Source organism: Planococcus citri, chromosome 5 (assembly GCF_950023065.1).
Source record: "Planococcus citri chromosome 5, ihPlaCitr1.1, whole genome shotgun sequence".
In the NCBI taxonomy this organism is placed as follows: Eukaryota; Metazoa; Arthropoda; class Insecta; order Hemiptera; family Pseudococcidae; genus Planococcus; species Planococcus citri.
Window position 1 is genome coordinate 65,405,076 of NC_088681.1, and position 16,140 is coordinate 65,421,215.

At 33.6% G+C, this 16,140-nt stretch overlaps 2 protein-coding genes across 2 annotated transcripts in view; both read left to right on the forward strand.

The window, feature by feature from the left end:
* Positions 1-16,140, forward strand: part of LOC135848430 (uncharacterized) — a 96,895-nt gene that overhangs the window by 25,485 nt on the left and 55,270 nt on the right. The gene's annotated exons all lie outside the window — the stretch shown is intronic.
* LOC135848306 (uncharacterized) lies at positions 1,061-4,953 on the forward strand. Its single transcript, XM_065368194.1, has 2 exons — positions 1,061-1,362; positions 2,848-4,953. Exon 2 carries the CDS (start codon positions 2,884-2,886, stop codon positions 4,735-4,737), a length of 1,854 nt encoding a protein of 617 aa, XP_065224266.1. The 5' UTR covers positions 1,061-1,362; positions 2,848-2,883; the 3' UTR covers positions 4,738-4,953.

A 16,140-nucleotide genomic window follows, 5' to 3' on the forward strand; every position in this document is an offset into this window, starting at 1 on the left:
CCAATCATAATTTGTGGGTTGAAAGGATATGGAGAGGCATGGTGATGTGAATATCTAAGTACATACAGGCAGCGCGATCTATTGGAACTAGTTTCCGAGCCACTTCCGATTTTTCAGTTATAATTCGTCGTTCATGATTAGCAGCGTTGCCAACCCTAGGGATTTGTCCCTAGATTGAGGGAATTTTGAGGGTTTTCGAAAATCTAGGGAATTCGTGTTTTCTAGGGATTTTTCATCATTTCTAGGAAAAAAATTGTTTTTTAACTGCATTTTCATGAAAAATGATGGAAAAATATAAATTCCACTTGCGAGGTATTAAATGAATAAAAATTAAATAAAAAAATAAAATTTGAATCGAATTTTTCAATTAATCTTCAAGCAAAAACATTCAAATTCTAAAATTGTGTTGTCAAAAAAACTAACTCATTGCAAAAAACATTGTTTTTCACTTCTCCGAATACGAATTTTTGAAAATTTTTGTCCTCATTTATCGCTATTTGCTCGGGCGAACTTTCATCTCTTTTCTAAACCAAAAAAATCCGTTTTTAAACGTCCATACCTAATTCAAAAGGGAGGATAACGATTTTTTTATCAGGAAGCCTGCATGCAAATTATATCAATCCACTTTAAAAACTCGTAATTTTATTCAGTAAAATTTGTATTTTATTCTTAGGGCGCATTTTATGTCCCCCCTCTAAAAAAACACCTCCCGTTTATTATGTCAGTTTGACTGATTATTTGCGAAATTGAATAAAAATTTGACAACCCTAGTTTGAAGTTTGAATGTACTTGCCTTTGCCTGAAGATTAATTGAAAAATTCTATTTTAAAATTATTAAATTCTGGCAATTTATGCAGTTTTTTTGCTCTGCGGTCTATGCGAAGCCTTGGTAGAGACTGTAGATCGAGGTAACAATAGGCCAGGCCAGGCAATTTTATACGCCATAAATAATGAAAAAAAAACCTAAGGATTTTTCACTAGACCTGGGAATTTTTTTAAAGCTGAACTAGGGAGTTTTTGAAAAATCGGTTGGGAACACTGATGATTAGTTTGATTGTATACTCGCGGTTAGGGATTCGTTTATTTTCAGTATTGTTTGTGTCTAGTGTTTGATTTTAATACACGTTATTCTGTGCACGTCATCGTGAATTATCGAAGTAGTCATCTACCATTGAAGCTTTCCATATCCATAAAATAGAGTCTTAGGGCCTACACAACGAGGAGTTATAGGCATATACCTTCTTCTCACCATATGTAGAAAGTAGCAGTAGTTTCATCTAATAGCAGAGGACTCGTCTCCGTTACCGCTACAAAATTATTCCAATTTTCCAATTTTTACCCAATTCTCATGCGTTTTTCTAAGTAAGTAAGTAAGTAAGTAAGTAAGTACAAGCTCAGATCAAAAAAATAGCGCATTTCTTGTTCAAATCATCATCAAAATCTACCCAACTTCCAAAATTGACCGGTTTTAAAATTTGATTTGAAAACTTACATTTTGAAAAGTTCAATTTCAAAGTTTTCTAAAATGCGATTTTCAAAGTTTCAAAAAAATTTGCCTCAAGTTATCAAACAAAACAGGGGCTTATTTTTAAAAATTTTGAGGACACAACTTGAAAATTTCTCAAAAAATGTGAGTCTCACAATTGCAAAACATTTATCCCGCGATAAAATAAATTGAAAGAAGAATCGATGACGTTTAATTTTTTTTCATCGCTTATTTTTTCAAAATTTCGATAATTTCTTTCAAATTACCTCAGTCACTCATAAATTGGTGAAAAGAAATCGAGGACAATTTAGCCAAATTATGTAAAAATTGATTGAATGTTTGTTGAAATGCCATAAAAATTTATTTTTAAATTACCTAGCCGAAAATTAACGAAACATTTTAAAATTGAGAAAAATACTGCAAAAATGCTCATGCAGTTTTCAAAAAAATGGAAAATTACGAAATTTAAAAAAAAATTGTTCAAAAGTGGAAATTTGGTTATCCAAAAGTTAAACAATAGATTATCATTTTTCGTTTTTTCGATTTAGTAGACACTTTGGTTAGGTGAATAATTCAAAATGTTGATGACTTTTAATCAGATTTGCTTGAAAATACAAATAGAATGTGTATATTTTCGATTTTAAAAAATTCTATTTCAAAATTCAAAAAAAATTAAGTAAAGATCTGAAATTTTCAGGGATAAACAACATTTTTTTTGAATTTAAAAAAACTATTGTTTTGCACAAAAGGTAATTTCTAAATTTGAAGGAGAAAATGAGATATGAACAGTGAACACCCAAGTTGATTGTAGAAATTGATAAATCGTCAAATCCAACATTTTTCAAAAATTAATACAATATAATTTATGTAGTACTTACTTGTATAATACCTATAGTTACTCATACTTGATATCAATCAGAAGTTTGAAATTTGAATTTCAAGTTCGGTAATTTTTCAAGATGTAATTTTTTTGGGTTGATGAATAATTATGAAACTATGCCAGAAGTAAGCTTATAAAATGTTATACTTACTAGGTACAACCGAATTCACAAAAATTCTTTAGAGAAATTTTTTCAAATTCGGAAACTGTTTCGAGGAAATTCAGACATAGACTTCATTTTCAAAATCAATAATGACTTCCACCACTCTTATTTTTATTTCCACATATTACAACCTTATTTTTCAACCCATCTTTCACATAAAAACATTACTTATTCGAAATAAATTCTTCGAATTGCTTTAGAACGTTGCTTTATTAAAATGCAAAATCATTTGGAATCAATTCTAATAACTCACTCTGTAATTACCCACTCACATCACCCGATCATCTCACAACATTGATACGATTATTACACTTGCAGGATCAAATCGAAGCCGAAAAACAGAGAAGTCTAAATATGGCTGAAATATTTCCCGATGTGTATGATTTCGTTCATCCGACTCCGGTATCGCTGAAAGAATTAGCAGCCATGGCCGTTAGCCTTGAAATATGGCGCTGTGAAATGAATAAATATCGCAAGAGCGATACATTGGAAGAATTCTGGCCATCCTGCGAATGTATCTCACTGAAAACCATACTTCCTGATTTACCATCTACGATCGCTAATGTGATTGCGAAATACGTCAGAAGATTCGCGCTCTCAATACAAGATTGGCTGAACGTTCATCACACCAAAGTGTTTCGTTTTCATTCTAATTACAAAACCTATGTTTTAAATAAATTCGATGATTTCGTTTGCGACTACAACGGCACCGTTCATCGTGAGAAAACAGCCAAACGTATGATGGATTCTGACAGATTGAGTCAGGATGAGAAATTCAAAATTGCTTGCGTGTATTTTTTCGAAGACGATATCAGACGTATTTGGCCATCTACAATATGCAGAAATATGAATTTGTGTGATATTGACTTTGACGAAAACGCAGAATTATATTACTGGATTGGCTGTCTCGAGAATAAGTTACCAAAAATACCAGGCTATCCTGGTAATTATATTGAGGAAAGAACGTTGAAAAAATGTATTACCAATAATAGTAGACAATCGGTGGAGTATTTTTGGGATCGCATAAATTTGGTAACTCGAATGCGGACAGCTATAGACTGTTTTCATACTAGCACACAATCTTCTGTGAGGTTTATTTTACCGAAACTAGACGAAGAAAAGCTGGCTGAATTTGTTAATTTATATGGCGTTGAATTGATTCAGTCTCTGTTGCTAGGTTTTGGACATGATGAAACATTAGTTTTATCGACTTGGATGTACATCAGAAACGTCATGAACGTGAGTCAAATTACAGATCTGGTCGTTAGAATGATGCTAACAGAAGCTAGCGGTTGGCTGAATTTCAATAATATAGAAAATTTTCTCTGTTTGTGTTTTGAAATATTGAATGATCTTCCGCTTGATTCAAAACTAACGATAATTAGAACTATTTTATCCAACCACAACAATGTGTTGGTTGAAAGTAGATATGCTGATTCTGGATCGTGGAGAACCATTGAATTCCTATTACGTTTTCTTCCGTGTGTCCCTGTTGAGGAAAGGAACGTATTTTGGCATAGTTACTGGCATCTTATAATTCCGCGCACACGTTGTAAAGATTTGAAACGAATTATGGACATCTGCTTTGAAAATGAAGATGAGATTGTGGAATTCAAAGAAAACATCATGACCGGAAATGAAAGTGTACGTGGTGTCTGTGTCTCATTATGGAATCAGTGTTTTTTCGACGAGTTGAATGGATTCGTGAATTTTTGCTATCCCGATACTGGAAAAGCTCGACGTTTCAAGCAGGAACTGCTTCAATCATCTTTATTTGGCGAAAGCGTTAGTTTTAGTATCGAATGTCTCAATTCATCTAAAGAATTTAACGAATTCATCGACGATGCTTACGAAAACTCTGATCTATCAACTGATTTCAAAATCCAACTAATGTCATCGCCCGAAATTCAATATCGTTTATCGCAGTACGCTTGTGAAAAAGTTTACGAACAGCTGATGGAATTTATTGACATGTTCGTGCCCTCGGAACAAAGTACTCTAATGCAGCAGATAAAAACCCGTATGATCAATGCTCTGAAAGAAAAATTAATTGGCCACATGGATTCGAGTATTTTATATAGCTGGTTGAGCAAATCTTCGTTCAAAAGTTTTTTGTTATGGTGTTTGCGAAGTGAAGATGAGGTTGATAAATTCCAGCTAGAATGTGTTTCGGAGTTTAAGCAGAGGATCAAGATGCTACGTGGGTGAGAAAGTCAGAGTGTAATTCGTGTCGAGATAGTGTTTTTGAACACTTGTTTGTGAATTGAGAATATTTATTTTGTTCGTTTAAACCCTACTCACTTAGGATTAGTTACCTATATTGGCTATACATATATTACTTTATAGCGATTTGTATAATTTTGAAAGACTTGGATTAATTTGTTTTCATGATTTCTTGTAATAAAAATTCTTATTGCAATGTAATGACCGATAATTTCTTTAAAACTACCAGTCGTAATTTATGGATTGAGTGGTTGTATGGAGAGGCATGATGATGTGAATATCGGCGTATAATTGTCGTTAATGAAAAATCTCGAGGATAAAATTTGCTTTAAAGTTTTTCTGAGAATTTCGATCACCGATTGATCGATTTGTTAGTAAATAAACATGAAAATTCATGCAATGCGAGGGCGATACCGAAATTGCTTGAAAATTTTCCTGAAAATCAAGAAGACGATTTCACCTACCTATCAATGTTTGGAATATTATCAAAAGTGTAGAAATCACTTGAATCATCAATAATGATCTACCTGTGATCTTCTTGAAATGAAAATCAAATTATTTGAAATTTGATGGAAAGTGAAATTGGCTTCCAATTACCTTAATGAACAGAAAATATTAATAAATTTTCTACAAATCGTTGAAAATCGTATCGAGATTTCTTGAAAAGTTCATAAATTCCATCGCGTGGGAAAATAAAATACAGTATTTTGAGAGCTTTGACTTTGCACTCCTGAGTTGTAGGATCGAATTCCACCCAAAACTTGAGCCCATTGGAAGTCGAAAATACTTGACCATTAATGATGAATCAATCAAGATAATGTTTTGAAAAAATTGCCGAAAAATTAATAATAATAAAAAAAAAAAAACTTGAAACATTTTTTATAAATGTAAAACTTTTTCAATTTTCCAATTTTCCCTCAATTCTTTTACGTTTTTCAAAATATGTACAAGTGGCTATAGATTTCGAATCCGTGTGAAACGTAGTCAAGTTCTGGTCATGGTTAACTCTATAATGATTTTTGAAGACAATATTTTTTCATTCGTTTTGAAATTTAGTATTTCTCAATTTAATTTTTTACATTGAAGTTAGATGTTCACATTTGATTTTCTCTCACAAATTCAAAAAAATGTTCAAAGGTTTGCCTATCTTTGCTCTACAGACAAAATTTCTTTTGCACGAAACAGAAGTTTTGTTGAATTCAAAAGTATACATATAAAAATTTTGTTGATCCTTGAAAATAGGGTTTTCTCTGAATTTCGAGAGTTTGAAAGAGCATTCTCTCCATAAATTGAAGAATTGACCCCTCAGTTACCTGCTCATAAATTGTTAGAAAAAATTGACATAATTCAGCAAAATTGTGCAAAAATTAGTTGAAAATTTCTTGAGATGCTGTAGTACCAGCCTTTGCTGTACAACAACTTACCAATTTTTTGTCAAGTACATATAAAAGCATCGTTTTTGAACATTTAAAATTATTCAACATTTTGGTCCAACTTCCCCTTTCAAAATTTTTTTGAGCCATCGTTTTTGAACATTTAAAATTATTCAACATTTTGGTCCAACTTCCCCTTCCAAAATTTTTTTGAGCCATATTTATGGCTAATTAGCGTGAAAAATACTGTAGGGAAGGTGAGGGGGAGGGGATAAACAGTTGGGAAATTTCAGTTTCACCCCCTCCCCCATCAAAAATAAATTTGTCACGCCTCTGAATACAGAGTATCTAACAGGTAGTGCAAATAGTGAAAGTATAGTGAAAAAGTAGCAAATTTTGTTGAGAAAGTAGTGAAAAAATAAAAAAACTCAAATTCGTTCCTTTTTCTCGATCTTTATTTTGTGTAGAAAAGATCTCATTCGTCGACTTTTTTTAGAGTTTGAATTACACATTTTTGAGAGTTTTTGCCCTCGCTTCGCTCGGGCTATTTTCTCTTTTTCCGCGTAGAAAACTTATTGTTCATATTCAAAAAATGTTTAAAGTTTGAATCAGAAAGACATTTTTTTTCACTTCTCGAAGGATGAATTTTTGAAAGCTTGCCGTCGCTTCGCTCGGGTTCGTTTGTTTTTTTTTCAATTTTTTAAAAAAAATTATTCGAATTTCAAAATTTTGAAGCAAAGTAGGTAATAAACTTTTATTAATTAACTAACTCAGCAAATTTCCAAAAAATTCATACCATAAATCTCTGAAAAATTAAAGTTATCCCACCAATATTGAAAAATGTGGAGATCAGAAAAGTCGAATCCTTTCATTACATAATATTGATGTTGTTCTACCTTTCGAGTTACAAATTTTCCAAAGCTTTTGCCCTCGCGAAATAGGTACTGATTTTCGAGAGTTTTTGTTTGTTTCTCCTTTCCGCAATTGAATAATTCCCTTGAAGGAGAAATCATTAAAACTCGCCGTTTCATTCGAAAAATTGATATCCCCCCCCCAAATGTCGTTAAAATTTTCCATTAAATTTTTGCACATTAAAAAAAAATTGTTATGTTAAAAAAGGTTTTTATTCACCCAATTTCATTACATTAGCAAGAACCTTTAAGATGAAAATGAAATCAATTTTTTTTTTTTGGGGGGGGGGGTGTTTGTAATTACTTGATTATTACACCCGCCGTGTGAAATTTAAATCGAGTTGGTAAGGTCAAGTTTTTTATTTAGGTCTAAGAATTTTTTAATTTCAGAAGGGTTGTCTGGTATATATAGGGATCTTTCATCTATTTGTAGGGATAATCTGTGCTGATGTAAGGAGGGACAGCGAAATAGTAAGTGTTGGACAGATATACGTTCTGACGTGCAGAACTGGCATGTGGGTTTTGGGGTCTTTTCATAGAGGTGATTGTGGGTGATTTTTGTGTGGCCAATTCTCAATCTGGTTATAACGATTTCTTCAAGTCTATTTAGTTGGGATAGGTTTTTCCAAGGTTGAGTAGTTTTTTGTGGTGAAAGAGCTTGTTTGATGTTATGGAGGGACCAAAAGTTTTGCCATTTCTCAAGTGTGTTTTGGGTGAAGATAGATTTAAGGTCGTCAGCTGTGATAAATGTGAGAGAAGAAAGAGTAGTGGCGGATTTTGCATTTTTATCTACAATTTCATTTCCTGTGATTCCAACATGGCTGGGTACATACATAAACTGGAGGGAGAAGTTTGAATTTTGTAAATCAAAATAGAGTTTTTTGAATATTTTGAATTAGGGGGTAGTCAGAAAAATATACATTTTGGATAGCAGTTGGTGAGCTGAGAGAATCGCTCTGAATTAAGAAAGATTTATTTACTGATTCATAAGTGAATATATCACAGAGGCAGTAGAAAATAGCTGCGAGTTTGGCAGTGTAGATTGAAGAGCAGTTATGGATTTTAAAATTTGAAATTTTATCATTAATAGAGTAGGCATACCCTGAATGAAGTGTTGGTATTTTTGACCCATCTGTGAAGCAGAGATTGAATTTTTTGTATTCTGATAAGAGTTAAAGATAGTTTTGTTTTATTACTAGTGGAGAGTGGCTATTTTTTGGGTAGGTAATAAGTTGTGTATTGACTTGAGGAGGCCTGAGGAGCCGAGGGGGATATAATATTGGTTTTTGGATGAGTGTCATAGGATTGATTTGAAGATCATTCAACATTGTGATGAAATTAGAAATGGGTCCTTCTATATGTTCAGAATGTTGGGGATTGGGTGGGTTAATTGAGTTTTGGAGTGGATGGGAAAGGTTGGTGGATGCATTTGAGATGAATTTGTTTGTTATGAGAGTTCTTCTAAAATCGGGGGGTAATTCTTCTGCATCACAATAAAGGCTATCTATTGGAGAGGAATAGAGGGCTCCTAAACAGATCCTTAGGGCTGAATTTTGAATTGTTTCTTAGAATATTAGAAGTTTTATCTGAGATATTTGCAAAACATGGGCTTCCATACTCAATTTTACTACGAATTAGAGATTTATACAAGTGAAGTAGGAGTTTGCGAGATGGATTATACTTGGTGTTTTTGATTATTTTATACAGATTTAGGTGTTTCATGATATCTGATTTTACTTTTAGAAAATGAGGAGTCCAATTTAGTTTTCTATCAAAAGTTAAGCCAAGAAATGTAGTAGTGGTTTTGAATTCTAAAGAGTGTCCTTTGAAGTTGAGAATGAGATCTGGAGGAATCTTATTTTTTTTGGTGAAAAGTATACAGTGAGTTTTTGACTCAGAGAAGGTCAGACCATTAGAATCTGCCCATGATTCAATTTTTTCAAGGGTTTCTTGGATTACTTGAAGAGCTAGTTTAATATTATTTGAACGAAAGGAAATGTTTATATCATCAGCAAAGATTCTCAGAGAAATGGGTCTAGAAACAACATTGGAAATGTCATCAATCAAAAGTATAAATAAGACTGTGCTAAGAACTGAACCTTGGCGGACTCCATTTTCAATTTCAAAAAATTTTGAGTATGTATTGTTAACTCTCACTCTAAAAGTACGGTTTGTTAAGAAATTCTGAATAAAGTAGGCCAAATGTCCTCTAATTCCAATGGAATTTTGGAGAATTTTATAACGCCAGGCTTTATCAAATGCTTTTTCAAAATCAAAAAAGACTGAAAGAACACTTTCTTTATTCTGGAAGGCCGAACTAATTTCTTTTTGGAGACTAAAGAGGTGGTCTAGGGTAGATCTTTTCTTTCTGAAACCACTTTGATAAAATGCTAAGAGAGTTTGAGGAATCAATATACCAATTAAGATGTTTAATAACAATTTTTTCAAGTATTTTGCAAGGAACTGAAGTTAAGGAGATGGGGCGATAACTAGATGCCAGATTTGGATTTTTATCAGGTTTTAATATTGGAATGATTTTTGCAGTTTTCCACAATTTTGGGAAGGAATCACAAGTCCAAATTTTGTTATATAATTGAAGTAAATCTTCTTTTCCAGTGTCTGAAAGGTACTTTAACATGTGAGGGTGAATTTCATCAGGTCCAGGGGATTGAAATGATTAAAGAAGTATATTTTTGACATCCATTTGTTTGAAAAAAATCTTTGAAGACATTGGAAAAGCGAAAAATTCTAATGCCAAATTTTGCCTCCCTCAGTTCCCTTTTCTTATAAAAATCTCTAATGTCTAAAAAAAAGTCTTGCCAAAGTCCTGATTTTTTAATCTGAAATTTTGTTAGACACCTTGTCTTATAACGTAGTTATGTAATGAACTCATTTGTATTGTTTTTTAAAAAAAATAACTGTGATTGAAATTAAAAAATACTATGTCCACAAATTTTCTTCCAACTTCAATCTTTTTTAATAAAAATTTCCCTGTGAAAAATTCGACTTTGTTAATTTTTGTTGTGTGTGGGAGGAGGAGAGTTCGAGTGGATAGCAGTCTGAAAATTTGGTTGAAAACAGTAGTGTTTTTTTCAACAAAAAAAATCCGTTAGATACCATGGAATATTTTATTTTCTCGTTACCAACTCGCATGGCTTGCTCATTTGTAAGAATATTTCAATATTTCAATATTCTATAAGTTCAAAATTGATGTCGAGCTGCGGCCAAGAAGAGCATTAATTCGATTATTCCGATTTTAGGTTCGAATTGAAGTTGAGCCGCATCAAGGACTAGAAATGGCAGACAAATCTGGAGTGTTTGATATCTTGCATCCGACTCCAGTATCGCTGAAAGAATTAGCAGCCATGGCCGTTAGCCTTGAAATATGGCGCTGTGAAATAAATAAACATCGCACGAGCGATACATTGAAAAAATTTTGGCCATTATGCGAATGCATCTCGCTGAAAACCATGTTTCCAGATTTACCATCAGCGATCGCTTATGTGATCGAAGAATACGTCAAAAAATTCGCGCTCTCGATTCAAAATTGGCTGGAGGTTCATTACACCAAAGTATTCCGTTTTCATTACAAATATAAAACGTATATTTTTAATAAGTTTGATAATTTCGTTTGCGACTATGATGGCACCGTTCATCATGAGAAAACAGCCAAACGTATGATGGATTCTGACGTACTGTGTCAGGCTGAGAAATTCAAAATTGCTTGCACGTATTTTTTCGAAGACGATATCAGACATCTTTGGCCATCTGTATGCGGAAAGATGAATTTGAATGATACGCGTATAGACTTTTACGAAACGACAGAATTATGTTACTGGATTTGCTGTCTCAAGAATGAATTAGAAAAAGTACCAACTAGTATTCTAGGTGATTCTGTTGATGAAAAAATATTGAAAAGTTGTATCAGTAATAATTATAGAAGACAACCGGTGCAGTATTTTTGGGAACGTATACCCTCGGAATATCGAGCGCGAAACGCTGTGGCTTTGTACTTTACCACTCACTGTAAGGTAGAATATTTTGTGAGGTTTATTTTACCCAAACTAGAGGAAGAACAGCTGACTGAATTTGTTAATGCAGTAGGTGTTGAATTGATGAATGATCTGTTGTCACATACGAGACATGATGAAACATTTGTTTTATCAACTTGGAGTTACATCAGAAACGTCATGAACGTGAGTAAGATTACAGATCTGGTTGTTAAAATGTTGCGAAGTGAAGTTGAGGGTTCGGTGGATTGGCGTATCGAAAATCGGCTCTATTTATGTTTTGAAATATTGAATAATCTTCCACTCGATTTAACGAAACTATCGATAATTAGAACGATTTTATCCAACAATAACAACACGTTGGTTGAAAGCTTAAAAGCTCACCAGAAAAAGTGGGATACTTTCGAATTCTTATTAGGTATTCTTTCGTGTGTGACTGTTGAAGAAAGAAACATATTTTGGCAAAATTACTGGCATTATTTGATTAAACGAGCACGTGTCAAAGATTTGGGACGAATTGTGGACATATGTTTTGAAAATGAGGATAAGATTGCTCAATTCAAAGAAAACATCACGATTGAAAATGAAAGTGTTCGTGATGCATGTGTCTTCTTATTGAGTGAGCGTTTTTTCGACGAGTTGAGTGGGTTGGTGAATTTTTGTTATCCCAATGCTGAAAAAGCTCGACGTTTCAAACAGTGGTTGCTTCAATCAGTTCTCGTTGGTGACAGCTTTTGTTTGGGTATCGAATATCTCGGCGAATCTGAAGAATTCCATGAATTCATCGACAATACTTATGAAGACGCTGATCTATCAACTGATTTCAAAAATGAACTGATGTCGCCATCCATGGTTCAATATCGTTTATCGCGACGGAGTGAAAATGAAGTTAATCAAGAAAAGATTTGGAAAATTATACAGAATTTCAAGAAGCTCGCGTCTGGATAGTGTTTTTGAACACTTGCTTTGTAAATTGAGAATATTTATTCTGTTCATTTGAACTTTACTCGCTTAGCATTAATTAGTAATTTTTTCAACTCTTATGACAATATTATGTGATTTTAAAAAAAATTTTGAAATAAATTTGTTTCATCGTGATTACGCGTTATTTATGTTTGTAGTATACCTCATTGATATTTGCTGTAATAGAAATCCATTCTGCAATTTCATTACGTGCAATAGTTGTGAATGAAAAATATCGATGATAAGATCTACTCCAAAGTTTTTCTAATGATGTATGATGACCGATTGACCGATATGTTGATAATAAACATGAAAATTCAGGCAATGTGAAAGCGATAGGCTACTGAAAGTGCTTAAAAATTTTCCTGGTAATCAAGAAGAAGATTTTATTGCACTAAAATAAAACTTTTTTTGCGGAAAACTCAATTTTGGGGCACTTCCCCCCCCCAAATGGGGCCTTTGGAAGGGTCCAAATGTAAATCAAACTTCATTTATTCGTGTTCAGGCGGTTCGATTTATATGAAAACGACACCCATATTGCAAACATTTTCTAGACCCAAAATTGGGTGGGAGGTGCCCATGGGCCCAAAATGAGCATTTAGAGGAATTGTTGAATCTTCTACAGTTTTTCAAGGTTCACGTGCAAAGCTTCAGAACTTCACTATTAGTATTTTTTAAATAATGCACATTTTGAAGCGTTTTTCGAGTTTTTAAAGATGACCCACCTGGAGAAAAAATTTGAAAAAATTTCCAAAAATAGCACTTACCTGAACATATTTTCAGGAAAAAAAAATTTTGTGCACAAGAATTAGGTTCGGAGATATGGCGGTTTCAAATTTTTTATTTGTCAATATCTCTCCCCCCCGGGGGGGTGGGCAGAAAATTTCGAAAAAATCCATGTGAATAGACCCATGCTTCCTGTACATATTTTGGGTAAAATCAAAATTTTTTATTTTTTTCAAAACTCGTGGCAGTGCAATTTTTTTTCGAAAAAAGCGTTTTTCGTCATTGTGGACAAAGGGGGCGGAGCGGGGGACAAATTTTTGGGTCTACAACTTTTTTTTAGAGGTACCCAACAATGTTCAATCGAAAAATCAAAACTCCGAGGACAGGGGCATTTCACCTATCTTATCCGGGAAGACCCTTCGTGAAATTGGACCGAAAATAATATTGATAAATTTTCTAGATTTCTGGAAACGTTGATAAATTTCATCAAAAACTCGCGAATTCGCTGTGAATGGAATCAAAATCAGTTTGTGCGATGGATTTTTTAAAATTTGAATGTATGTGAGAAAACTATGGAAAAATTCGCGATTTTAAATGAATTGCGCATCTTCTACATAGGTAGAGGTACACTGTTTGAGTAATCAACTTTTTAAATTCATTCAAAAACTTTTTACGAATTCAACAGTTGGTTGCTCAAGTTGTAAAAAAGATGCAAAATTCACAGAAAATCGTGAATTTTCCACCTGTCTGATTTTTTCTATTTTTTTTGCCATAAGAGCTTAAGAAAATACAGAAAATACTTTTTCAAATCGTGAGTTTCCTTTTGCCCTCGCTTCGCATGGACTACTTGGCTTTTTTCAAATTTTACGAAAAATATTTGTTCAAAAACAACGAGATAGATTTACAGAATCTTGAGCAAGGAAATGAAATGAAAATTTTGCAGGTCATTGCATAGAATTTTTTTTAATTCGAAAAAGTAGTCCAAAAATTACATAAATGTCTCGACTCTGGATTGCAATGAACTGTACTAACTTTGTTAGACGTTGCGTGAAATTTTTGACAATTGTCTCGTTGTTTTGAATATAATGATGAAATGGGTAGAGAAGGGCAGGGAAAAGGGGTCTAATCTCGAAATCTCATCAGTGGCGTAGCATATAGGGGTGAGACTGGGACGATTGCGCCCCTCTTGCGATTGAAAAATCGAAATAAAACGCGCAAAAATGTGTGTTTCTTCGTTTTTTGATACCTACAATTTTTTCGAAAAATTTCTATGACCAAGGAGAGCATTAATTCGATTATTTCGATTTTAGGTTCGAATTGAAATATTGAGCTCTATCAAGGACTAGAAATGGCAGAAAAATCTCAAGTGTTCGATATCTTGCATCCGAGTCCAGTATCGCTGAAAAAATTAGCTGTCATGGCTGTTAGCGTTGAAGTATGGCGCTGTGAAATGAATAAACATCGCACGAGCGATACATTGGAACAATTTTGGCCATCCTGCGAATCCATCTCGCCGAAAACCATACTTCCTGATTTACCATCAGTGATCGCTAATTTCATCGAAGAATACGTCAAGAAATTCGCGCTATCAATACGAAATTGGCTGGACGTTCATTACACTAAAGTATTCCGTTTTCACCACGATTCTAATACGTATATTTTAAAGAAGTTTGATGATTTCGTTTGCGACTACGATGGCACCGTTCATCATGAGAAAACAGCCAAACGTATGATGGATTCTGACCGATTGAGTCAGTCTGAAAAATTCAAAATTGCTTGTACGCATTTTTACGAAGATGATATCAGACGTCTTTGGCCATCTGTATGCGAAAAAATGAATTTGAATAATGTTGACTTTAACAGAAACCCAGAATTATATTACTGGATCTGCTGTCTCAGGAATGAGTTGGAAAAAATTCCGGTAATATTCGTAGATGATGGTTCTGTCGATGAAACCATAACCATGTTGTACCGATGTATTCCTAATAATACGAGTAGTAAGCGTTCGGTGCTGTATTTTTGGGATCGCATACCTTTGGAAAGTCGAATGCTGACAGCTGTAAACTGTTTCTATATTTGCAAGGCATCTTTTGTGAGGTTTATTTTACCAAAACTAGACGAAGATCAGCTGGCTGAATTTGTTAATGACGAAGGTGTTGCATTGATTGATTCTCTGTTGAGCGATCCTGCTTATAATGAAATACTTGTTTTATCAACTTGGATGTACATCAGAAACGTTATGAACTTGAGTCAGATTACAGATCTGGTTGTTAAAATGTTGCAAGAAGAAAGTAAGTGTTGCGAGGATCGCGGTATTAGTTGTCGCAAACTAGAAAATTGGCTCTATTTGTGTTTTGAAATACTGGATAATCTTCCACGTGATTTAAAACTATCGATGATTAGAACCGTTTTATCCAACAACAACAACACGTTGGTTAAAAGCTTAAGCATTTGTTGGGGAAGATGGAGAACTGTTGAATTCTTATTAATTATTCTTACGTGGGTTACTTTCAAGGAAAGAAACGTTTTTTTCCATAATTATTGGCATCTTCTGATTCCACACATGCGTTGTAAAGATATGAAACGACTTGTGGCCATCTGCTTTGAAAATGAAGACGAGATTGCTCAATTCAAGGAAAACACCATGAACGGAAATACAATTGTACGCGATATCTGTGCTTGGTTACTGATTCAATGTTTTTTCGACGAGTTGAGTGAATTCGTAAGTTTTTGTTATCCCGATATAGGAAAAGCTCGGGGTTTCAAACAGGAGCTACTCCAGTCAGCTCTTCTTGATGAAGACCATCCCCTCACGTCGTATACGAGTATCATCAATTCTCCCAAGGAATTGAGCCAATTCATCGACGATGTTTATCAAAACGCTGATCTATCTGCTGATTTCAAAAATCAACTTATGTTTTCGCCAATTTTTCTGCATCGTTTATCGCTCATCATTTGTTCCAGAGAATTACATCGGATGAAGCCTATTGAATTTTTTGAAATATTTGTTTCTAGCGAACAAACTATGCAGCAGATCAAAACCCGTTTGATTGACGCCTTCAAAGAAATATTAAATGTCAATACTACATCTTTAGGTGATTATGTAACATATATGTCTGTTTTCAAAGAATGTTTGGTGTGGTGTTTAGGAGGTGTAGAGGAATTTACGAAATTCGAGGACTTACTTGCTTCAAATTCTTCCCTAAAATGGCAATGAACGGGAATTCGAAGTTTAGGAAGAAGATTTTGTTTTTCGTTACAATTTGTGTGTTTGTTTTCAATTTGTATTAAGTTTGTTTTATTTACCCTACGATTCTTACTCCTTGTTTGTTTCTTTTTTTAGAATACGTATCGATTTCTTGCAATAAAAATTCATATTGCAAGCTGTGTAATAATTTCTTTGAA

Bases quoted from the DNA above. Each gene is read 5' to 3' on its own strand.
- LOC135848306 (XM_065368194.1), top strand. From the start codon at position 2,884: ATGGCTGAAATATTTCCCGATGTGTATGATTTCGTTCATCCGACTCCG.